The following is a 24,874-nucleotide window of genomic DNA, read 5'->3' on the forward strand; positions in this document are numbered from 1 at the left end:
CCAAAGGCATTTCTTGTAGAAATGGATAAAGCAATCATAAAATTCATATGGAAAAATAAAAGACCCAGAATAGCAAAAGCAATTCTAAGCAGGAAGTGCGAATCAGGCGGTATAGCGATACCAGACTTAAAACTATATTACAGAGCAACAGTAACAAAAACAGCATGGTACTGGTACCAAAACAGGAGGGTGGACCAATGGTACAGAATAGAGGACACAGAGACTAATCCACAAAGCTACAACTATCTTATATTTGATAAAGGAGCTAAAAGCATGCAATGGAGGGAGGATAGCATCTTCAACAAATGGTGCTGGGAAAACTGGAAATCCATATGCAACAAAATGAAACTGAATCCCCTCCTCTCGCCATGCACAAAAGTTAACTCAAAGTGGCTCAAGGAGCTAGATATCAAATCAGAGACTCTGCGTCTGATAGAAGAAAAAGTTGGCGCCGATCTACATATTGTAGGGTCGGGCTCCAAATTCCTTAATAGGACACCCATAGCACAAAAGTTGATAACAAGAATCAACAAATGGGACTTACTTAAACTGAAAAGTTTTCTCTCAGCAAGAGAAACAATAAAAGAGGTAAATAGGGAGCCTACATCATGGGAACAAATTTTTACTCCTCACACTTCAGATAGAGCCCTAATATCCAGAGTATACAAAGAACTCAAAAAATTAAACAATAAGAAAACAAATAACCCAATCAACAAATGGGCCAAAGACCTGAACAGACACTTCTCAGAGGAGGACATACAATCAATCAACAAGTACATGAAAAAATGCTCACCATCTCTAGCAGTCAGAGAAATGCAAATCAAAACCACCCTAAGATACCATCTCACTCCAGTACGATTGGCAGCCATTATGAAGTCAAACAACAACAAGTGCTGGAGAGGATGTGGGGAAAAGGGTACTCTTGTACATTGCTGGTGGGACTGCAAACTGGTGCGGCCAATCTGGAAAGCAGTATGGAGATTCCTGGGAAAGCTGGGAATGGAACCACCATTTGACCCAGCTATTGCCCTTCTTGGACTATTCCCTGAAGACCTTAAAAGAGCGTACTACAGGGATACTGCTACATCGATGTTCATAGCAGCACAATTCACAATTGCTAGACTGTGGAACCAACCCAGATGCCCTTCAATAGATGAATGGATAAAAAAAATGTGGCATTTATACACCATGGAGTATTATGCAGCACTAAAAAATGACAAAATCATAGAATTTGCAGGGAAATGGATGGCACTAGAGCAGATTATGCTTAGTGAAGCTAGCCAATCCCTAAAAAACAAATACCAAATGTCTTCTTTGATATAATGAGAGCAACTAAGAACAGAGCAGGGAGGAAGAGCAGGAAGAAAAGATTAACATTAAACAGATACATGAGGTGGGATGGAAGGGGAGAGAAAAGGGAAATTGCATGGTAATGGAGGGAGACCCTCATTGTTATACAAAATTACATATAAGAGGTTGTGAGGGGAATGGGAAAGTAAACAAGGAGAGAAATGAATTACAGTGGATGGGGTAGAGAGAGAAGATGGGAGGGGAGGGAGGGGGGTTAGTAGAGGATAGGAAAGGTAGCAGAATACAACAGTTACTAATAGGGCATTATGTAAAAATGTGGATGTGTAACCGATGTGATTCTGCAATCTGTATTTGGGGTAAAATTGGGAGTTCATAACCAACTTGAATCTAATGTATGAAATATGATATGTCAAGAGCTTTAGAATGTTTTGAACAACGAATAAAAAAATAAATTAAAAAAAAACAAATGGCCAACAAAGATGTGAAAAATGTTCAATATCATTAGCAATAGGGAAATGCAAATCAAAACTATACTGAGATTTCATTTCAAACCAGTCAGAATGGCAGTCATCAAGAATACAAACAATAGATGGTGCCTGATTGTAATCTCAGCGGCTCGGGAGGCTAAGGCAGGAGGATCACGAGTTCAAAGCCAGCCTCAGTAAAAATGAGGCTTGCTAAGCAACTCTGTAAGACTCTATCTCTAAATACGATAAAAAAAATAGGGCTGGGGATGTGGCTCAGTGGTCGAATGCCCCTGAGTTCAATCCCCTGTTACTCATCCCTCAACAAAAAAGAATACAGTAATAAATGCTGGAAAGAGTGTGGGGGAAAAGGAACACTTTTACACTGTCAGTTGGACTATAAATTAGTACATCCACTATGGAAATCAGTATGGAGGTTCCTTAAAAGATTAGGCGTGGAACCACCATATGACCCAGCTATACTAATCCTTGATATTTATCCTAAAGGATTAAAGTCATCATAACTAAAGTGATAGATGCATACCCGTGTTTATAGCAGCAAAATGCACAATAGCCAAACTATGGAACCAGCCTAGATGTCCATCAACGAATAAAGAATGGATAAAGAACATGTGATGTGTGTGTGTGTGTGTGTGTGTAAATATGATGATAAATATATGTGGTATACACACACACAAATGAGGTTTTATTTGACCATAAGGAAAAATGATCTTATGTCATTTGCATGAAAATGACTGGAACTAGAGACCATTATGTTAAGCAAAATAAGCCAAACTCAGAAAGTCAAGGGTCAGATGTTTTCTCTCAGGTGGAAGTATAGAGGAAAAGGAAAGGAAAGGTGTGTGTTGGGGATGGATCTCAAGACAAGCAAAGGGACAGCAGTAGAGGAAAGAAAAGAGGGGGAGAGGGAGGGGAGGGGGAAGTGCTGGGGAGTGATATTGACAAAATTATGCTGTATATTGTGCGCATATCTAAATACGTAACAACAAATCCCACCATTATGTGCAACTATTATGCCCCAATTAAAAAATACGGTGAAGAAAATATTTCGAAAAAGGAAGGTGGCATGTTATGCCATGTCTACAGATGCAAAGCTAAAACGAGATGCTTCCATTGGCCATAGCTGCTAATGCAACAAAGGGTAAGACTGAACACTGGTGTGGAAGGAGCAATGTGCTAGTGCTTTTGAGAAAAAGAGTTTAGTTGTATAATATTTGTTGGAGAAAACAAACAAATCAGGGCTCTTTGGGAAGAAAGACAGAATTTTCATGAAAAATTAACCACTAGAGGGAACCACACGAATATAATAGATATTGACATTGCAAAGAAAAGCTAATTAAAACATTTTTATTAACACGCTAGAGTTTTTTTTAAATCAATTTTACAGCTAAAATAAAATCCCAATTCATGCAGAATCCAGCAAAGATTTCTTTGAATATGTAATGTGTTAGGGGAAGGTAGTGGGAGAATAATTGGGTTCACTTTTAAACACAAGTCCTATTACCATGGTAGGCCACGTCCATACATTACAAAACAATAAAAGTTATTTTAGAATGATAAAGATTTCTTTTTTTTAAAGAAATGAAATTCGTTTCAGAGAAAGTAGAAAACTACCACTTTCATATATCTAATTAAGAAAAATTAATAAGAAATAAAAGTCAGACTATTATTAACCTCTTTATAACTCAACTTGAACCTTATATTTAAATAAAAAAGATAAATTTCAGCTTAGGATCCATACAAAGTTTATGTTCTAGAATTCTTACTTTTTAAACCCTGTAACTTAAAAAACAATGGTAGGAGCTACAACAAGACTGCTAGAGTCTAGAAAGGCTTGGGTTATCTTGTTCTAAGTAAATAACTCTACTTATAAAGGAAACCAGAATACTGGTTAAAAGCAGAATACTGCTTTTAAAAAGCTAGTGCCACGAACATCCTCTTGTTCTCTCTAGCTTTGCAATACTCTCACCTAGTCATTTCTTTGGCTGTTTTACTTTCATTATCTGTCACAATATCTGTCTTTTGCTCTGAATAAAACATCCGACTGAAAGTCAAGTTTTCAACTTTACTTCAAACCAGGCTATACCAGACTTACCCGGCTTCAGTAGTACCATTTCATTTAATTTACCACTTTTGACTATGCCTTTTATTGATGCTCTAGATCTAAAGACTATCAATCTTTTTATTTTCTTTATGGTTCCTTCTGCTAGGAAAATGCCATAGCAGTTGGGGAAAAAAATACTGTTCTCTCTGAAATAAAGACTCTTAATGATTCTGTTGCTGGGATGAGAATTTGATGTGATGGTTTACTTCTACAATCACCAGTCCATCTGGCAGGCACCCTTATGCCCAACAGTAGGGAAATGAAAGAAAAGGGAGGAGTCAGCATTTCTCAAAGATAGTATGTATCTTTTTTCCTACTCAATAGGCTATTTATTAGGCTCCTTCTTTGCCAGCAAATGTGTTACTTAGATTTTGTTCATCTTTTTAATTATTATTTTTTTAGGATCAATATGGAAAAATAATTCGAGCAAGACTCAAAAAGATGAAATGGTCCAATGAACAGTAATTGAATTAGAAAAAGAAATAAATCAATTTCTTTTAGATTCCAGCTCTATTTTAAAAAAACTATCTGGGAGCCTTTTGGGAAATCCAGCTGAAGTAGACCTGAAAAGTTCAGAGAAGCAGTCTAAAGTCATAGTTTGGGTCTGGAATGACCCCCAAAGACTCATGTGCTTAAAGGAGCGCTCCCCAAAGCACCAATGTTCAGAGGTGGGGCTTTCAGGAAATGATTAGATCATGAAGACTTCGAACTCAGCAGTGCATTAATCCTTTTGGTGGGTTGATAATTTGGATGGATCATTGGGAGGTGGGACCTAGTTGAAAGTCACTGGGGGTGGGAGGCGGAAAGGTTTCTTTTGTCTCGGGTACCTTCTTCTTTCTCTCCTTCCCAGTTGCTGTGAGCTGAGCAGCTTTTCTCAGCCATGCCCTTCCGCCATGATGTTTCTGCCTCAGAGCCTGCACACCATGGACTGAATCCTCTGAAACCATGAGCCAAATAAATCTTTTCCTTCTCTCAGTTGTGTTTTGGACACAGTGACAAAAAGCTGACTAACACAGCTAACACAGGAGTATTAGGAAAATGAACAAATAGGAGTCAGACAGTCTTGGGTTCAAATTCTACTTCTGGGAGAAATGACATCATCCTGAAGAGCGTTGAACAGATCAGTAATATTTTATATAAAGCATGCAACATATGGTGAGTGATCAGTGGATTGTAGTAATTTTGGTAGGTGTAGAGCATTTTAGTTTAAAAGTTTTATCTTCGTGTTTAGGTTGGTGAATGATATTTATAAACACTAATTGTTTAGAAGTTTTGGCCTATAGATAAGTATATAGTTTAAAGATATTTTCCTATGAGATATATCTTCTAGGTATGACTACAGACATGAGCAACAAGTTGGAGTTATTATCCTGAGTTGATAAATGAGAAAACTAAATTAATCTGAAGTTAAGGGAATTATCCAGAATGTTCCATCTGGCAGAAGTTACTACTTCCAAATTCCTCTTAAAGACCTGTGATTTAGATGCCATAAAATACCCGCCACTAAGAGGAAGTAGACATAATGTGCATTTTTATAGGGAGAGTAACAAAAGTTGCAGCAGGAGATGCCTTTGTGTAAGTAACTTTACCATGCCGGGCAGCATCGTATTTTGACATGTTAACTCGCAGGATGAAATTATTCAGGCTGTTGAGGTAAGCTGGAAGGGAATGATAGCCTTCTGGATCATACCACACCTGTTAAATTCCAAAAGAAGGCAAGATCAATATTGTATTCATATAAATTAGGCTGCCTTTAACATCTGACAGGCTAGCTTGTTCATATTTGAGGAGCAAGGACCAATTTCTCAATAACTTATTTCATCTTAGCGGATTATGAGCTATTCCCCAGAGTGCTGGTCACAGACCCATGTTTCCAAATTAAAGATGGGCAGAAGTTAGGAAGACAGTTGTTCTGAGCAACAGCACAAAGCTATGAGCTATTCTAGAATCACAAAAATCTTGATCTTGAATCTTTTCTATATCTTGAAATAAACTAGAGACATCATTGGTATCTCCATCTCTGCAGCAGATCCATGGTGATTCTGAGTCTAGACTTATGTATTCTGACCCTCAAGAACAGTAGTTAAAAACAAATGGCATGTAAATCAGGATAGAAAAAGAAAGAAAGAAAATACATATACAAGTACTGGGACAAGACTGACAACCTTGAAATCACCCTACTAACTTTCTATTCCTGGCTATAACCCACAAGACAGTGAATAGCTTTATCTTCTACATTAATAACACAATAGTTTAAAATACTGGTGCACTCCAATTCAAATCAAATTGGTAATTCAAAATTGCAAATTTGATTTAGAGAGAAATTATTTCATATTAGAAACTCCGATGTTTTAAGCAAGAATATTTGCTCTGTGTGTGGAGAAGGAGGGGGAGGAAGAAAATGGGAGAGTGCATTGAAATTCCTATCATTACTATTTTCTACATGATCTTGTGAAAAATCTGCTCATATAGGTCTTATAATATATATCACATAGGGATTTTGTGAGGAGGAAATTAGGTACTTTGTATGAAAGGTGATACTAATACTTGGCATATAATGGTCACTAAATGAAAATTAGTTTCTCCACTTCCTCTAGGACTGTATATGTCTCTTACTACCAAATGAGAAATAGGAGAAGGATAATTTAAAATCCCTATGACAGTCATTGATCATATAGGCAATCATATGTGCCTGACTCAGTGACTAGCTGGTTTCAAAGCATAGATTTGATCTAGAAGAAAAAAATATATAACCAACATGATTATTTATCTCCATTGAGTTCTGCTAAATTTCCAGCTTTAATAAGAAGCAAGGCTAAATATATGTATGTATGTACATGTACAAAAAGAAAATAGTATGTAAAGAAAAATGCATAAAACATTAATGTGTGGTGTAACAAAAAATTACAGGGGGAGTGCACCCATTCCAACACCCAATGGGATGAGAAATAAAATTTACTTGTGTCCAGAATTCCTTTTCCCCAGCCCTCTGTGTTTGTCCATTTCACAATCCTTTCTCTTTCCCCAGAAAAATATGGTTGAGTTTTGCTACCCTTAAAGTTTGTGGTAAAGGCAGTCAGAGTCTATTGCATATGAATAATGATTGGAAGTTTAAGTCTACTTACTATACGAAGCTGAGTGTTTTCACTTCCATAGCTGAATGTTTTGTTGAATGAATTTAAAACTATTTCTAAATTCTATTGCATATCAGCATTGTGGTTGTGGTTTTGGCTATTATGAGCAATACTCCTGCACACAGTTTTGTCCCTAACTCAGGTGCTTGTCTGTTCATGTTTCCCTAGGGTACATACACAGATTGAAATCACGGTGCTATAGGATATGCAAAATACCAATTGATTGTATACATGTTTTGTTTTTACCTCATAAAAATGTTTAAATGTGCCAATTTCCATCTTTATTTGTATGAGATCCTAGAAGAAAGACCATAATTTACCTTGGCAAGTGTTCTATTGGCAGGAACTCCTGTTATATCAAAACGAAGGTCATTAGTCAAACGCAGTCCAAAACTCCAACCTCCATATCTGCAAAGGGTAATAAGAGTTATACTTGTTTTACTGGATAAAATCTTCATAAGTTGATCTCAATTACTTACATAGGAGTGTGATTTTTTTTCTTTCCATTAGGAACATATTTCCAGTACGAAATAAATGCTGCCTGACATATTTTACATTTTATTGATTCTTTTTATCATATTTTAATCTCAAGTGTACATTATAAGTAAAGGTAGAAAGTCCTTCTAAACAATTGCATATGTGCCATTCTAAAAATGAGAGGCAGTAATCCAATCAATCCCTCCATCTTAACTAAACCATGCACCATCTCAAAAGTCTTACTTTATATACAAACAGACATACGAAAAATTATGGTATATATGTGTAATAAGAATTGTAATGCAAAAAAAACCCCAAAGTACATGTATAAAGACATGAACTGGTGTGAACATACTTTATATACAAAAATATGAAAAATTGTGCTCTATATGTGTAATGAGAATTGTAATGCTAAAAAACCAGTAAGTAATACAAAATGATAATGTTAAAAAGTCTTAATTTTAGTGCTTAAAACTCATTTATGGGGAATTAATAATAGAGCAATAAAACATCAGTTATCTTTTTTCAAGAGGCCCAATTTCTTCTATACCTCAAACTTTTTTCCCTAGTTTATTCTCTGGTGCCATGTTTTTTCTCATATGTTTGAAGGTGAGTTGAATTTATTTAAATACTTATCAGTTCATGGTATTCTAAAAACAAAAATGTTGATTTTTTTAATCCAAGTAGTAACTTCAAGTGTAGACGAATTTGGATTCCCATAAAATTAGGGTCCACCTACATAAATAATAGTGCAATGCAACTCACATTTGAATTATCTTCTTGAAAGGGAGGTTTTAGAACTGTTTGTTTATAATAAACCTATTTCATTTATAATAAATATATTATTTTATTGTAAGATATTCAAATATAGAAAATAAAAATATTTTATTGTTTATAATAAAACCTGCATTTTTTGAAAACATTTCCTTGTGTATCTATGCCTAAAAATTTCTGAAAGGATCTATATCAGAATATTAATAGTGATTATATCCAGGTGGAAGAAATATAGTGTTTTCTTCCTTTTGGTTATCTGTAGTTTAAAGTTATTTTACAGAGAATGTTAATTATTATCTTTAGAAGCAAAGGAGGAAAGGAGAACATGACAGTGATTTGAAGCTCAAGAACTTTTCATCCCTGGTAAATGCTTAGGTGGCTTAGGCATGTGGCCTTGCTACACAGGAGGACACTTTGTCCACTCACAGATACGTTTTAAGTTTTGAGATATTTTTATTGGAACTAAAGCCAACTGTTAACAAAAGTCATGCTTTCAAACATTTCAAATAGACATGATCCGGTCAACAATTTCTCTTTTCCTTTAAGAAAAACAATAAACAAGTTTATTAATATATTTTGAAGTCTAAAACAGCCAATGCTTTTTAGTTTGCTCAAATTAGTCTTAGAGACACTATTTAATACAAGAGACTCTTCAGACAACACTAAGAGCTTAACCATGTAAATCATCAATAGAAATTTGCAACTATCATCTCCACTGTCTCAAGTTTAGAAGTCAGTTACCATTAAAGTTACTAAGCAATAAATATGTCATAGAGTATTGTACCTTTTTTGGACAAACTCATTTGCGGTTGATATGAGATAATTTTCCATGTGGTGCCCAGTGAGATTATAAATTACTTGGGAAGAATAAGTTCTTCTATGAGGTGGAGAATAGTTAAATTTAGGACATTCCTGGAAAAAGAAATTAAAAATTAGTTTCCTTTCGGCTGTGCTATGCAGATTAAGTAGATGATGTCAAGGAATTTCAGTCTTCTGATTTGTCTATCACTGCAACTGGTGAAGTGTGATAAAACTGTCCTTTGACTCTACAGAACTTTGAAAAAGAGGTCATCTTGCCTATGGCCAGGAAATTAGCATAAATAGTTATTATCACTGTAGAGCATATACATGTGTTTAGGATTTGTGTAAAGTTAAGGACATAAGTTTAAAAATGTGTGACATTTCTTTCAGTTGCCACCAAGGCAATGTTTTTGAAGAATAACACAAAATTCTCTCAAAAATTCACAGAGTCAGGTACAGTAGTGTATGCCTATAATCCCAGCAGCTCTGGAGTCTGAGACAGGAGGACTGCAAATTCAAGACTAGCCTCAGCAATTTAGCAAGGCCCTAAGCAACTCATTGAGAACTGGAGTGTTCAATCACTGAGACACATCCCCAACCCTTTTTTAATTTTTATTGTGAGACAGGGCCACATTAAGTTGTTGAGACTTAAGTTGCTTAGGGCCACATTAAATTGTTGAGACTGGATTTCACCTTTTGATCCTCCTGCCTCAGTCTCCTGAGCTGCTGGGATGTGCCACCACTCCGGGCCTACTCACATTTCTGACGGGAATACAATAGATATGTAATTGCAGGTCCCACAGGGTATGCATATTTTCCACACCAGTATGTACTGTCAAATAGTTTAAAAATTATTTGTACACAGTAAATTGACATCATGAGTATATGTTTGCCAACACTTGGAATTTTCCTTCTTCATTTTAGCCATTCTGGTGATTGTGGAATGGTATTGCTTTGTGGTTTTAATTTGAATTTCCCTGATGATTACCTGTTCATGTACTTATGGGCCATTTGGATATTCTCTTTGTGTAATGTCTATTTATTTTGCTATTTTTCTACTACATAATCTTTTGTTTTGCTGATTTGCAGGAGTTATATATAATCTGAATGTAAGTCCTTTATTGTATGTTGATACAACTACAATGTCACCTTCTACTCTACAGATTTCCTTTTTAACTCTCTTCTTTCAAAAATCTTAGGACTCGACTTTATCCACAGAATATGTCTGATATACATAGCACCAATTATGCAAAGTGACACATTGTCATTAAACAGCTGAAAATAAACTGACATGTAGGTTAAAAATGTTTAAAGTCTACGTTTTTTGGATTAAAAAAAATTACCCAGCTTCCAATTTTAAATATTAACTTAGCTGACTTTTACTGTGAATTAAAGAAATATATGAAGAATTTTAGGAATCGGCTAAATTAGATGAGGGATTAAAAAACTCTGACTGCTAAATGTAAGACTAATTTTAAATATTCAAGGATTCCAATATCAGATCCCAGCTCTTACTGTTAGTGGCTAACTTGCATGAGAACACCAAAATGGATTGTAGTCACTGAAAATATGTCCATTCTAAAATATGGTAAATCATATGTCAAAGTTCAGGATACAACACATTTTTCACTTTGAATAAAATGTCACTAGATTCCACCTCTGTAACAAAATCGATATCATAGTGATCCCTAGGGATTAATAGTGATATTTTCATCAATGTTCTTAAATTTTTAAAAAAATTTTCAAAAGTTACTATAATAATTATATAATCTTATGGAGTACAATGTTTGATTTGGATACATGTATAGTGATCAAATCAGGAACATTTAATTTCCCTAATGAACTTGATTCTCTTAGAAGTTCGGTGAATTAAATATGTGATGCATGCACAAATATAAAACAATGAAACCCATTATTCTGTATAATTAAAATGCATTAATAAAAAAGTTTGGTGAACTAATAAGCTTGGAAAACAAAAGTCAGTATTCATAGGATATAGACAGAGTAAGTGAATGTTGGGTAATTTTTCTTCTTTTAGGAAGTGATTTCTTTCTTGCAGTCTGGAGGAGTTGGTTGGAAATATATGGACTTCCACTCTAGACCTACCCATAACTGACTTCCCCACTGACCATTACAGTGGCCGTCACACTGTATTTTCAAATATGACAGTTATGGTCTCATTTTGTCCCGTGAAACACAGCTTTCCATTTAGAAGTGAACTGAGATCAGAAATTCATTTTTAGTTGGTTTCCACACAGACCATCATAGAATTTGTTTCCTTTGGAAATTTGTCCTGAGTTGGATCTAAAACAGTGACTTGGAGCTCAAAGTCAATATTTTTGAGCTGCCCAGGTCCATATCTCTGAGCTCCTAGCTTCCATAAAATGAAATTATACGACTCCTTGGTAACCTGGATAGATCTTTCAAGGTTTGATATTTATTCCCTTTTTTTTTCTACTTTGCTAATACCAAATTCCATTTTACCTGGACATTTTCTGAGCAGGAACAAACACCAAAATTCGTGATAGGTTCTCCACTAGTGTTCCATCTTTCCAGACTGTCTTTCTTTAAACACCGTCTGCAAATAAAAATGAAATGTATGTATGTCTATTCTCATATTTACCTAGAAGCATATAAGAAGCACTTGGTATTAAATATAGGTGTGTAGTCTTATGTGCAATTTACCAGTTTTTATACTCCGAATATGACATTTTGTGGTGGTGGGGGTTGAGGGAGAGTATTTATTGATTAAACAGTGTTGGGATCAAAGCACATTAAATTGTCTTGCTCTGGTGGGATGAGGCTTTTTATTCCCTTTATTCTCCTTGCTCTCTTCATCTTCTCTTCTAACAGGTAGGGGATGCTTTAGCATAATAATCTACCAAGCTCAGATTGACATATATACTATTTTGACAGTTTAAATAAACAAATCAAATAGTGCAAAGACCAGGGAATTGGGAGTCAAGACTTAAGACTCAGGGTTAGCTACGCATCTACTATCTAGAGTTTTTTTAAAATATTTTTTAGTTGTAGTTGGACACAGTATCTTTAATTTATTTATTTATTTTTATGTGGTGCTGAGGATCAAACCCAAGGCCTCGCCCGTGCTAGGTGAGCACTCTACAACTGAGCCACAAACCCAGCCCCACTATCTATAGAGTTCTTTATGCAAGTTTCTTAGTCCCATTGAGCCTCGGTTTGCAGAGTGGGATTAATAATGCACAGGGTCATGACTGCTAAATATAAGTATGTATACAAAAGAGCAGACAAATTATAAGGCATTTGATGGTTCATTATTATAGTACAGCAAAGCCTAGGATCACTCTAAAGGAAATAGATAAAATATGTTAAACACAGATACCCCTGAGAGCAGTTCACAAATAAAGCACACATACATGCACACACATAAACTGGGTTTGTTTGAAATGAAAGAAAAAGAGCAAGGACCACTTACGAATCACTGGTGTTCAGACACACATTGTCAATGCCCGGGAAATCCCACATTGCTGAGACTAGTCCTTTTGTGCTTGGGTGAGAATTCCTGAAACATTAAAAAAATGGAATCAAATCCATGGTCTTCCACTAGTCTCCCATATTAAATTGATGTTTATTAACAATTTGAAGACATGAAATTATGCCAACTGAAAGACTATTTACTTAAAAATCAAAGAAAGTCTGTTTCCAGGGGTAAAAGGTCCTAGAAAAAAATATGCACATGCTTTATTGTTCTTCTAATAGTCACATGCATTTAGGGATCACCTGTTGTACAAGTCATGTTATATTACATAGAACTGTGATGTTCTGTATAATTTGTCAGAATAATAAAATATTATGTGCTATATAATACAACAGACTTGGAGGCCACATACAACATGGATTTCTTGATAATCATTAAAATACATATCTACTGTAACATTATTTTTGCAAAAATTTTAACAAGCTATTTGTTGGCAGTTAAAGTTATGTATTGCAATAAGTCAGACTGTCCATTCTCTTAATAGAACCAGATACTGCAGTTCCTATGTTCTTTATGTTTCTGCTTTCCATGGCATTCAGGAAAGTCCAGCCACACCCCTAGAAGCATTTTAGGATGTTCTTTCGGTTTATGAAAAGAAACTCACGCATAGAAGGCGGTCTGTTCGTGGGTACCATAAAGAGAGGGGGAGATCTGGATCTCTGGATAACTGTTGCTGGAATCTCTCAGCGTGCCCAGGCCCATGGCAGTAGTCACAAAGACAATGGGGAGAACAACTTGGGCAATGAGGCCTTTCCAGTTCCTTCGGGTATGGTGAAACCTCTTTATGAGAATAGCTAGGATCTTCTTCATTAACAGTCCAAAACCGTCCAGCCTCTCTCCTCTTGTCAGGACTTTGTCTGGTTGAGGAAAAGAGATTTGATATGGTTCTAAGAGCTTTTTTTTTTTTTTTTGCAGTGCTGAGGATTGAACCTAGAGCCTAGTACATACGAGGCAAGCACTACACTCCCAGCCCATTCTGGGAAATCTTAATAAATCTAATAATAAGTCACTGCAGAAACTACGGATGGATGATAAGATGTGGTGTGGTAGGAAAAGCTTTTATTTTAAATATTTGGATTGGAGGTTTAAAAATTCATTTGTCAGCCCGGGCCTTGAGCCTCAAATTGAGGGCAGATTTAATATGCGTCTCCTAGAATATATATAAAAGTACTTTAAAAATGATAATTCATGAGGCACAAAATAGTCCTAAACATATGCATAGTAATTTTAGTGCTTATAAGTCCAATTGTCTCTAATTCTAACGTGAAGCCCAGTGAATTTACCCCAAGTGTAGGAAAAAGGAATCCTCTTCTCTGAAGTATAATTCTAGTTCAACCACTTGTTCATCAAATTCTCTTTAGAAATTTGGAATAATTATGGTGTTTTGAAATTCAATTTTTATTTGTGTCTCCAATTAAAAAAAAAGACCTCACTTAAAAGAACGTTTTCTCCTCACTACCCCCAAAAAATTTTGAAATGCTCTTTAGGTGCTAAGAAAATTCTATGGCTTCTGAGAATCAGGGCAGCTGTGGAGGCCATAACTGTTGTTCCCTCTATGGAGCTCTTATGGCTAATACTTCCAGCAGCTCCTTCTAAAAAAAGTAGGCTCAAGTATCTCATTCTCATGCCTGCCACCAAGCATGCCTTCACATGTGATAAGATGACGGTATTCGTCAACACTGTGTATATTTTTAATTTTCCATCTCAAATTATGCAGCACAAAAATCATGATCTTCATTTAGCTGATAAGAAAAAATACAAAGCTGCTTAATTTAAAATGAATTCCAATTAAACAGAGGGAACAAGTTTAAATGCAAACTCATATCTCTGCAAAAGGGAATTGTAGAAGTAGCTGAATATTTTGAGTTAATTAGTATGCTTTTCTGTTTCTTGAGAAATTACATGTGGATGACTTACAGGTGTATCAAATGGAGTAAATGTGCTTTCTCAAAGATAATGTCAAGGAGGGGAACGTTTTGACTAAAGAATAGTTTCAAATTATGAGACAAATGCAGAGGCAAATATGTAGCATTTACTTCCTGAAGCAGATGACCATTATCTAATCAAAGTCCTCAATTCCGTGGACTCTACAATTATATTCCACAAAAGGTGATCAACGAGAAATGTGTCAGAGGACAAATGAGACTCAAATTCCGGAGTTATACAAACATCAGAGATTATCTTTTCTGAGTTTTAGAGACAGGCGAATGTTTAATTAAAAGTTCTGTTCCTAGAGAATTTTCCCCATTTAAGCAAACTATTGAAATGACTACTCCATAATTTATATATCATTTTACTACATTCTTCCATAAGTAAATAGTGTTTTCAGAGGTATAAATTAACTGTCAGAAAGAGACTAAGTGGCAATAAAAGTTATTTTTTAGAAGAATTCAACCTCTCAAAATCATGTCAAGAAACATGGTTTTTCAAAGATAAAAGAATTGGGGGGGGGGAACCTGCTATTACAGATACTTAGCCATCAAGTCCAACTTAATCAATTCAGAGATATTCCTCCCAAAGTATTTTCTTGGTCCTTGAGTGACTCAGACTAGAGGATGTTAGATTTGCTTTCCAGAGAGATGCTATAAAAGTGATGATTCTTCCCGCACCCCATTTTTACAATGACTATTGCCTCCACTGGTACACATCTAATCACTGGGCATGAACTACCTTACAAGATAACCTAGTACATCGATGGGTAGTACCAGTTACCAGAAGAATCTTCCCATATTGGCACAAATCTGAAACTGCAGTGAAAACCACTTGCCATGAATAGAAAGAATACCCAGCGCCACCCTTATCAAGGGCATTCTTCCGCATTCTTCAAAGTATTTTTGAAATAGAGGATTTGGTTTGTTCTGACTAATTTTTGTATATTAGAAAGGAAACTTGTGTTGCCTTTGGCAATTTTATTTTCAAATATACAATGAAACTTAAAAGTCAAATTTCAAGAAAAATTCAAAATTGTCCTGTGATTTTCTCATTTCTAGGAATTAAGCAAAATATCTATATTTTACCGTCTCTGTCTGTGAAGTTGCTGCTGCTCACAGATAAATCATCAGGAGTTGAGATGCCATTGGCACTGGAATTCCCAATTTTCTTTTGAGTTAGGTGCTCAAGACTCATATCACTATTTTTTTGTGATTCCTTAGTCAAGTTCAGAAAGACCTAGAAAAAGAAGCCAGATCACTTGATTAGCATAAAACATACATATTTCTTCTAGTTTCTAAGCTTAATTTTGATTGTAAATTTTTATCACATTTATTGAGACAACTATTTCTCATCTGACTTGAGGAGAATATTCTTATATATGGAAAGATGGGTATTCTGTAGTTGAGGTGACATTTTAAATTAGTCTTCCATAAGAATTGTACAGAAAGCATTCTAAGCTTTTCTGATTTTGTGAAACATTTATGCTAAAATATTTATTTTGTTTTTAAAAAGCTGCATACATTTATTCTCAGGGGAGAGCCAGTTATAACAACTTTAAGAAATAAAGAAATGTCCTCATGTACCTCTTCTACAGTGGTGTCTGAAATGCCATAGCACCCGATGTTGAGGTCGCCCATGCCCTCATCCAGTGCTCTTAGGAGTGACAGGTAGGCTCCTGAGACTTTGGTGCTGAATGGAGGGAGCACATACACGAGCTCTCCCCCGATATCCTCCTTGAGGTAGGCTTCTGGGAGGTGTGATCGGATCATGGCTGTCACAGCCGTGGTGTTACATATTGCATTTGCATCCAGATTTGGACTCTGAAAGCAAAACAGAAGTTAAACACTTTGCTCCATGCACTATAGTGATCAAAGCCCCTAATCAGAGGGCGACGAGTTCATTGAGGTCATTCTAGAGCTGAGTTGGATCCCACACCACCTGGTAGGTCCCTGTCCCACCTGGGGACTCTGCAGTGGTCTGTAAGTCCCTATTTTGCCTGCCTTGTTCTCCCACCCCACCTTGCCCCTTCTCCAAGCTCACAGCCCATCTCCTTCCTTTCTCTTGCTTTACTCCAGTGGACTCTTTTGATGGTGTTGCTGGAGCACTTTTGCCTCCCATGCGTCCTGCTCAGGAGCTTTGTCATTGCCACACAGAGCAGCATGTCCCCTTCTTTCTCCAGTTCCAACTCATGGCTCAACTGTTGCTTTCTCAGAAAACTCTTCTTTTACTGCCCCATTTCACAACTGGATCCCTCAGCATTCCCTCTCTCCCCCTCCTGGTTTATTTCTGTAGTATACACAGAAATAAACATACTAAGTAATTTATTAATTACTAATTGATAATACATTCATTTACTTATTGATTGTATCATATAGATTTCTCTGACTCCACTAGAGTATACACCCCACTGAGGCCACAAATTTTAATAGCCTCAGTTCAGTGATGAATCCTTATTGCCGAGCACAGGATTTGAGGGCAGTATAAGGCTTAATTTTGCCCCTACTACATGAATTTATGAATGAATTAATGAATATAATAATGAATTACTTTTCATATCTTGGAAGTCACATCAAGCTGATTCAGATATAAAATAAATAGTGGTAGTCAAATCATGCTTAATTGGCATTTCAGTTGGCATTTCAGTTCTTACACATATCTTAATTCATTTGGCATTTCAGTTCTTACACATATCTTACACAGTATTGTTAAATCATATGCTCTGTGAGGTGATAGAGCCATTCTTAGTCAGCATTTTTGTCCTCTAAAAAGTGTAAAAGCTCTGCCGGACACTGTGGTGCACACCTGTAATTCCAGCAATTCAGGAGGCTGAGGCAGGAGAATCACGGGTTCAAAGCTAGCCTCAACAACCTAGCGAGGCCCTAAGCAACTTAGTGATACCCTGTCTCAAAATAAAAAATAAAAAGGGCTGGGGATATGGCTCAGTGGTTAAATGTCCCTCGTTTTAATCTGTGGCACACATACACACACAAAAAGTAAAAGCTCCAAAGCTCCACTGACCTGTATTAGTCTTCACTCTGTACTCAAGAAGTCTTGATCAGAGATTTATTCATATTCTCTTCATTTGCTTTTGATAAGCCAGAAAATTTAAACTTCATTTTACAGGTTGAAATGCTAGGGAAAGTAAAAGGCTGATACTCCATCAGTAACCTTAAGGTGGAGATCAGTTCTTACCTAGACTTAGTTGATCTTTTTCTTTTTCTTTTTTTTTTTTAACTAGGGATTGAATCCAGGAGCACCTAACCACTGAGCTACATCCTAGCCCTTTTTATTTATTATTTTGAGACAGGGTATCACTAAGTTCACCTAGACTTTGATACTTCATGTGCCATGTCCCCAACCACCACCAGCAGCATCACCTGGGAACTACTTGGAAATTTAGCAAATTCTGGAGTCTCAACTCATATCTAATGGATCAGGGGTAGGACCAGAAATCTGAGGTCTTACTCAATACCTCCAGGATTCTGATGCTTGCTCAGGTTTGAGCTAGCATCTTAATAGGTTTTAGCAATGAATAAAGTCAGTGAGAGTCTGCCTCTGTTTTGTATACAAATTAATATATAATCCTCAGTGTGGTATAATTTCTCTCATACCAACCTTCTTCTTGGTGAGTGTGAGGTGATACCCATCCCCAAAAGCCTCCTTGAGGTAAAACGGGGACCCGCAGCACCGGAGTCCCCCCTGCTCCAGGAAGGCAATGCGGTCACTCAGCACTTCAGCCTCATCCAAGTGGTGCGTTGACAAGATGATTGTTCTGGCTTGAAAATAATACAGTCGAGAACAACAGAGAATGAGAAAGCAAGATACAATTCCCAAGACCAGAATTAGCAAGAGTAAATTCTGTGACATGTGAGAAGAGTCAAATTTTGCAAGATATTCGAAAAAAAAATTGACTAGAAGAAACTTCTAAAATAATCAAAAGAAAATTCAGAACAGATGTGCTTAAGTATTTGGGGGAGGGTATTTTTCATACAGGTTGGCAGCAAATAAGCATTTATGATGCTATCTGGGTAAAAGTCCATCATTGGCTGATCAGGCACTGGCAATTCTCTAATCTGTGTTTTATTCCTGTGGCTTCCTTTGGCATTTCTCTCCCTGTATCCCCACTGCCTCCAACCCCCTCTCTCTCCTTCATTTCTTCACTATGAAGAAAGCAATAATTTTAAAGACTTTTTGAATATTCCTCTCTGATTAATCCACTCCACTCTGATTACTCCTTTGCTTCACATCCTGTTAGCACTTATTTAGTCTGTTTTCAGTTTATTTTCATTTGTGTATGTTTGGTATCTCTAATTAGATTCTGAGCTCCTCTAGGCAGACCTTGGAACTTCTGTTGGATTTACAGGCTCTCAAAAAGGCCAGTTCAGTGCCCCACTCACAGTGGGCATTAGATAGATATAAACTAATTGACCTAGAAGTTTAGCTGAGAGGAGAGAAACCTTGGGAAAAAAGACCATGTCAGGCATTTAAAAGATATTATAAACAGAAAAGGCTTTGACTTGATTTTGTGAATCCCAGAGGGCACAGTTATGACTGTTGAGTGGAGAAGTCACAAGAAAGTACTCATACCGGTTTTGTTCTTGGATATAACATCCCATATACTTCGACGAGAACATGGATCAACTCCTGTAGATGGTTCATCCAAAATTACTACCCTGGATCCACCAATGAGAGCTATGGATATCGATAGCTTCCTCTTCATTCCTCCTGACAATGTTCCAACTCTCTTATGACGATGGCTATACAGTCCAGTGTCCTTTAATGTTCTTCAAAAGTGATGTACAGTGGTTACATTTTACAGATAGGCTACTAGAATATTAGAATTCACTAAGCAGCTATCATGAGCTCAGGAAGATGTCATTGAGAATTCAAAAAGCTTATTATATATCATATAGTGGAACATACAAAAATTGATATTAAGAGAAAACACAAGGTAATATACAATTCATTCATTTGACAAATACTCAGAATATCTGCCTATTGTATTGAACAGCTTGTATTTTGTGCCAGATCATGTTTTAAGTGCTGGAGAAAAGAAGTGAGTAGGTGAAGTTTCTACTCATAAGGAGATTGTATTCTAATATACATGAGTATATCAGGAGGGATGGGGGTAAATCCAGTCAATAAGCAAGTCTGTAATGTGCCATGTGGTGATAAGTACAATAAAAAAATAAAGCAGGGTGTGTGAGATAAAGAGTGCCTGGGGCATGCTATGTTAGGGATCTATTTTACATGTGGCTGTCACCTCAGAGAAGGGAAGATTTGAGCAGAGAGTAGAAAAGTAGACATTTGACCAGGAGTCAGTCAAATGGCGGTCTGGAGAGAAGTGCTATTGGTTGATGGAAGAGTAAGTAAGCAAACAGGCCAGCATGCCAGAGCAGAGTGAGTGGGAGGCCAGTGAAGGGAATGAAATCAGAAGGAACATTGGGGGCAGGACATGCAGTGTCTCATAGGCCTTAATAATGACATTATTGAGTGTTATGCTGAGCGTGACAGGAAGTCACTTCAGGGTCACACAGGAGTGACATGGTCTGATTTGCAGTTGAAAAATATCACCCTGTCTGCTCTTGAAAGAACAGATTGTATGTGTGATGGGAGAGTAGAAGCCAAGAGCTTAGTCTGGGGGCTGGGACCAATGTGGTAGCCATGGAGATTAAAAATAGGATTAGGGGCAATATAGAAGTTAGAAGGAGAGAGAGTGAAACAATTTCAGTACAACCAGTTGGTGAAGTTAATGACATTAAATGGATATAAGCAGAGAAGTAGAAAAACTAAAAACCAATTGTTTGTGGGAAACATTTCCTATTGCTATGATCTCTAGAACTTGACCAAGCTCTGTATCTGTGCATGTTCTTGTTCCTGTCATGACTCACCTTTTCACTTCCTCATGCAGCTGCTTTTTAGTCCAGTGAGGAACTTTGATGGAGCCGTATAAGAGAAGGTGTTCTTTAGTAGTGAGGTAGCCGAACAAGACATCATGCTGCATGCAGACCCCCATGTTCTTCCGAACAGAGTCTAGGTCTGTTTTAATATCTTTTCCATACACAAAGATGGTGCCCGCAGAGGTACCAAACAGTCCAGTCAACATGGAGCTGGAAATGAAGGGATGATAAATGAGGTATGGACCAGGCATTTAAACACCACTTCTCCATGAAATGCCCTAGAGGGTCCTCAAAATCAACAGGATCTTTGCCCTCAAGCCTGCATCTTCATTGATCTTATATATTTCCTTGTGTGATAAATTCATGTACAGGTTGCACCAGCCTGAAATCCATCACTGTGGTAACCTCCTATCTTAGCCTTCTTACTACACTCACATTTCTCTATTCTTACAGTTACTACCATGGAACCAGCCACCATCACCACATGCCTAGCCCATGGCTGTGAGCTCCCAACGTATATGGCTTCTTCCCATATACTTTGGTTATCTGCAGTCCCATTCTGTACATCATGACTAGAAGATTCCCACCTTAGATTTTCCCCATTGAGCAATTACTTAATACCCATCTCTTCCCTCCATTATATGCAAACTCCATAGGGTCAGGAAAAGGACTGTCTTCTCACCATTCTCTAACCAGGGCCTTGCAATAAATGCCTTTGGATTAAATAGAGAACCAACAGAATATTCAACTTACCCATAAAAATGTATTGAGATACAAATAGCATATTAATTATTCATATTTAAAATTTTATATCTAGAACAATAAAATGGGGCAGCCTCAGTTTAAATCACAGCCTCTTTAAATGTCTTCTCTATTTTTTTTCCTCACTGGCCTCTTATTTCCTATAAGAAATCTTACCTTTTAAGCACTGTATTCTTATTAGAAAGTCAACTCTAGCTTTAAACAGGTCATACAAATAAAAGAGGCTATATGTTCACTCTTTACATGACCTTCCTCTATCCCTTTTATTTATGAAAAAATATCAATTGCAGTCTTTTGGCAGTCACTGAGCTTACTTACAATGCTTGGAAATAAGATGTGCAACAACTGACACATTTTCTTAAACAAAGGCTAGAGTATCCATAGCACTGACTGAGCAGCTAAGAGCAGTGGAGGAGAATCAAACACACACACACACAAATGTAAATGTCACTTTCACACATTTGAATCTGTCCTCAATTCTGACATAGGAAACTACAACTTAAGAGATGAGTGAGAAAAGACAGTCCCTGTACTGCCTCTGGCCTTTTTGATTTATATCTGATAGCCGGTGATTCTTCTGTTTCTTTATGAATCAAGGTAAGGATTTCCTGTGATGGAGCAGCAGGGGCTGTGTGTGTTCACACCAGGATGTGCAAACTCAATCTTACACAAGGACCAAACCAGAAATCCAAATAAATGAAACAGACTGGATGGATGAAGCAGTGAAGATTAGTGGAGCCCAAGGAACAACCAGAAAGCGAATGTTCCCTTTAAGAGAATAACCCTCAATGAGCTACAAACAATGTCCCTGCTTAAGAATGTGCACTTAATGTTGCAGAACTTCTTATTACCTAAGACACGCCAAGAGTATTTACCTCTGTTAGGAAACTCCTAATTTTAAAATATTTGCACCAAAATTAAACATTTTAAGCTGTATTGAGTAGGCCAAAACTAGGTGGAACAAATGCACTTATCATCTGGTGGGTCCAATCTAGGCTTTGAGTTCAGATTTAGATTCTATTCTATAGGATATAAGTTGAACCATCTTATTTTATCTAGAAAATGTAATAACTTATTTTTTAATAAAAAGACATTAATTTACAAAAAGAGCAATATGTTTTATAAAATGATCCCATGATAGTAACTGTTGGAAATAACATACATGGTAGTAGTTTTCCCAGCTCCATTGGGTCCCAGTAAAGAAGTAATGTGTCCTTCATAAAAGTTCAGATTGAGGTTGTCAACAGCGACTTTGGAGCCATAGATTTTTGTGACTCCATGCAGGGCAACTCCTACTGGGAGATCTTTAGGTTCTGGCTCAATGTTGGAGGGGAACATGTACTCAGGACCTAAAGAGAAATCAAAGGAAGCGTTGAAAGTTCACGAATAAGAACATACAGCCAGAGCTAGACTTTTCTCAATAACAATTAGAGACCATATAAATACAATGTTCTGAGAAAGAAAACCCAGAAACAAATGATTTATTACAGTTCTTATTTGGTTCTTACTTGGTTACAAAATGAATGAGGTGGGAAACCACATTCTCTAAGGTTTATATCTCTAAGGGACCTCTATTGGAAAAAGCAATTCCAAAATGCAGTTCTATAATCCTAAATTCTCCTTCTTCAATGGATCCTGAATATTCAAAAGCTAAGTCTGAGGCTTTGTCCTCTGTTTGGGCAGGATGATACCAGTTTACTGATAAATGTCTAAAAATTGTGATTTTTACAGATGCAAGGCTAGCTTGGATCTCTGGTTTACAGAATCCAGTTCATTAATTACTCCCTATTTCTTCAGGCATCACAATAGACAGGTTACCTTACCTTATAAAGATGACACCACTCACCCAATGTCAGCAAGATATAAGCGTTGAATTATTTTCTAGCAATAGTGATGGGTTATATTAAATTACCCTTATTTTTTACTTGGTTACTCCTTATGACCGGTGGCAGATGGCTGGAATTAGGGGTGCAGACTGTGGTCAAGGAACAAAATTTTCCTCTGTGTGAGTCTAACTGGACCACAAAGGGATCTACAGTCTTGGCCTAATTAGCACCATATGCTAACCAACAGAGCTAATGAGGCCAGAAAAAGCCACAATTCAATCCCCATAAGAGTCCAAACACATATCTGTAGACCCATTCATCCATGACTAAAAGGATGATAATTTTGCCATTTAGAAAAACATGATTAAAACTATTGGTCATGTAATTTTTATATCATTTATCTATAATAATGCATGTTGACCTACTTGTCTTACTGGCAGATGGGTTGGTGTTCTGCATCATGATGTTGGTAAACATAAGACCATTGCTTTTCTCATGCTTCACCTCTGCACAGCCAAATCGCTCCTTCCAATAGGAAGGAAGGATTGGAAAATACCATGGAGCTGCCATACCATATGTCCCTGGAATAAGAATATATTAGGAAAAAATATTATTAATTGATTTTTAAGATAACTATCAGGAACTAGACAATAGAATACTATGTATGGTTCAGAAAATAACTTCCTTTGCATTTTTTAAATTTTTATTTTAGTTTTCAGTGCTAGGGATTGAACCCAGAACCTCATGCATGCGAGGCAAGCACTCTGTCACTGAAATACACCCCAGCCCACTTTCTTTTTATTGATATTATATAAAAACTAAAAGACAGTCTCAGGATACAGAGTCAAGAATATAATCTCTCTTCATTTTTTTTATTAAACAGCTTCATTGGGGTAAGATTACACACCATAAAATTTACATAATAAAAGTGTACACTTAGGTTTTTTTATAAAGTTGTGTAAGCATCACCACAATCCAGTATTATTACATTTCTGTAATTTCAGAAAGTTCTGTGCTCTTCCCCCAGTCCCAGGCAATGGCTGATCTGCTTTCTATCTCTACATTCTCATTACTTAGAGCTAAGTTTTATGCAAATGAAATCAAACTGTTTCATTCATTTCTAGCATTAAAATGCACAAATATAAATAAAACTTAATGGAAAAGCACTTAAGCATATTAGAAACGATGACCACTGGAGAAACAGAAAGGGAGCCCAGCTAGTCTTCCACTTGAGTCTGGTCAGTTGTCCTTAGAATTAGAGACTTGGCTTTTGCCTTTTACTATCTCATACATTTTTTTAAAGATATTTTTATTTGTTTTAATTAATTATACATGACAGTAGAATGCATTTTGATACATCATACATAAATGGAATATAACTTCTCATTCTTCTGGTTGTATGTGATGTAGAGTTACACCATTTGTGTAATCATATATGCACATAGGTAATAATGTCCAATTCATTCTACTCTCCTTCCTACTCCCATACTCCCTCCCTTCCCTTCACTCCCCTCTACCTAATCCAAAGTACCTCTGTTTTTCCCTAACACCCCCTCTTATTGTGAGTTAGCATCTGCATATCAGAGAAAACATTCCGCCTTTGGTTTTTTGGAATTGGTTTATTTAACTTAGCATGATATTCTCCAGCCCCATCCATTTACCGGCAAAAGCCATAATTTAATTCTTCTTTAGGCTGAGTACTATCTCACACTTTTATTTGGAAAACTTGGGTTGATTTGCCAATGTTGCATGCTTCTAAATTTACCCCATTTAAAAAAGCCTATCAAAGAGGAAATTCAGCAGTGCATTACCTCCAAACAGAAATTTTGGTTAGTTTTGGGATTTGAGGAT

At 36.6% G+C, this 24,874-nt stretch overlaps 1 protein-coding gene across 2 annotated transcripts in view; it reads right to left on the bottom strand.

Moving 5' to 3' along the window:
* Abca12 (ATP binding cassette subfamily A member 12) overlaps positions 1 to 24,874 on the bottom strand; it is a 171,662-nt gene that overhangs the window by 23,060 nt on the left and 123,728 nt on the right. For both annotated transcript variants that reach the window (XM_058577446.1, XM_046440002.2), the window contains exons 27-39: positions 23,449 to 23,604; positions 22,360 to 22,546; positions 20,427 to 20,645; positions 19,123 to 19,319; positions 18,151 to 18,311; positions 16,119 to 16,355; positions 15,621 to 15,771; positions 13,208 to 13,460; positions 12,541 to 12,627; positions 11,571 to 11,664; positions 9,070 to 9,197; positions 7,355 to 7,442; positions 5,490 to 5,595 (exon numbers count right to left, since the gene is read on the bottom strand). In XM_058577446.1, the coding sequence (XP_058433429.1) occupies positions 5,490 to 5,595; positions 7,355 to 7,442; positions 9,070 to 9,197; positions 11,571 to 11,664; positions 12,541 to 12,627; positions 13,208 to 13,460; positions 15,621 to 15,771; positions 16,119 to 16,355; positions 18,151 to 18,311; positions 19,123 to 19,319; positions 20,427 to 20,645; positions 22,360 to 22,546; positions 23,449 to 23,604 (2,064 nt within the window). The remainder of the gene's footprint in view (positions 1 to 5,489; positions 5,596 to 7,354; positions 7,443 to 9,069; positions 9,198 to 11,570; positions 11,665 to 12,540; positions 12,628 to 13,207; positions 13,461 to 15,620; positions 15,772 to 16,118; positions 16,356 to 18,150; positions 18,312 to 19,122; positions 19,320 to 20,426; positions 20,646 to 22,359; positions 22,547 to 23,448; positions 23,605 to 24,874) is intronic.

Source organism: Marmota monax, unplaced genomic scaffold, assembly GCF_021218885.2.
Source record: "Marmota monax isolate L192 unplaced genomic scaffold, Marmota_monax_Labrador192_F-V1.1 WCK01_AAM20220418_F8-fsc00041, whole genome shotgun sequence".
In the NCBI taxonomy this organism is placed as follows: Eukaryota; Metazoa; Chordata; class Mammalia; order Rodentia; family Sciuridae; genus Marmota; species Marmota monax.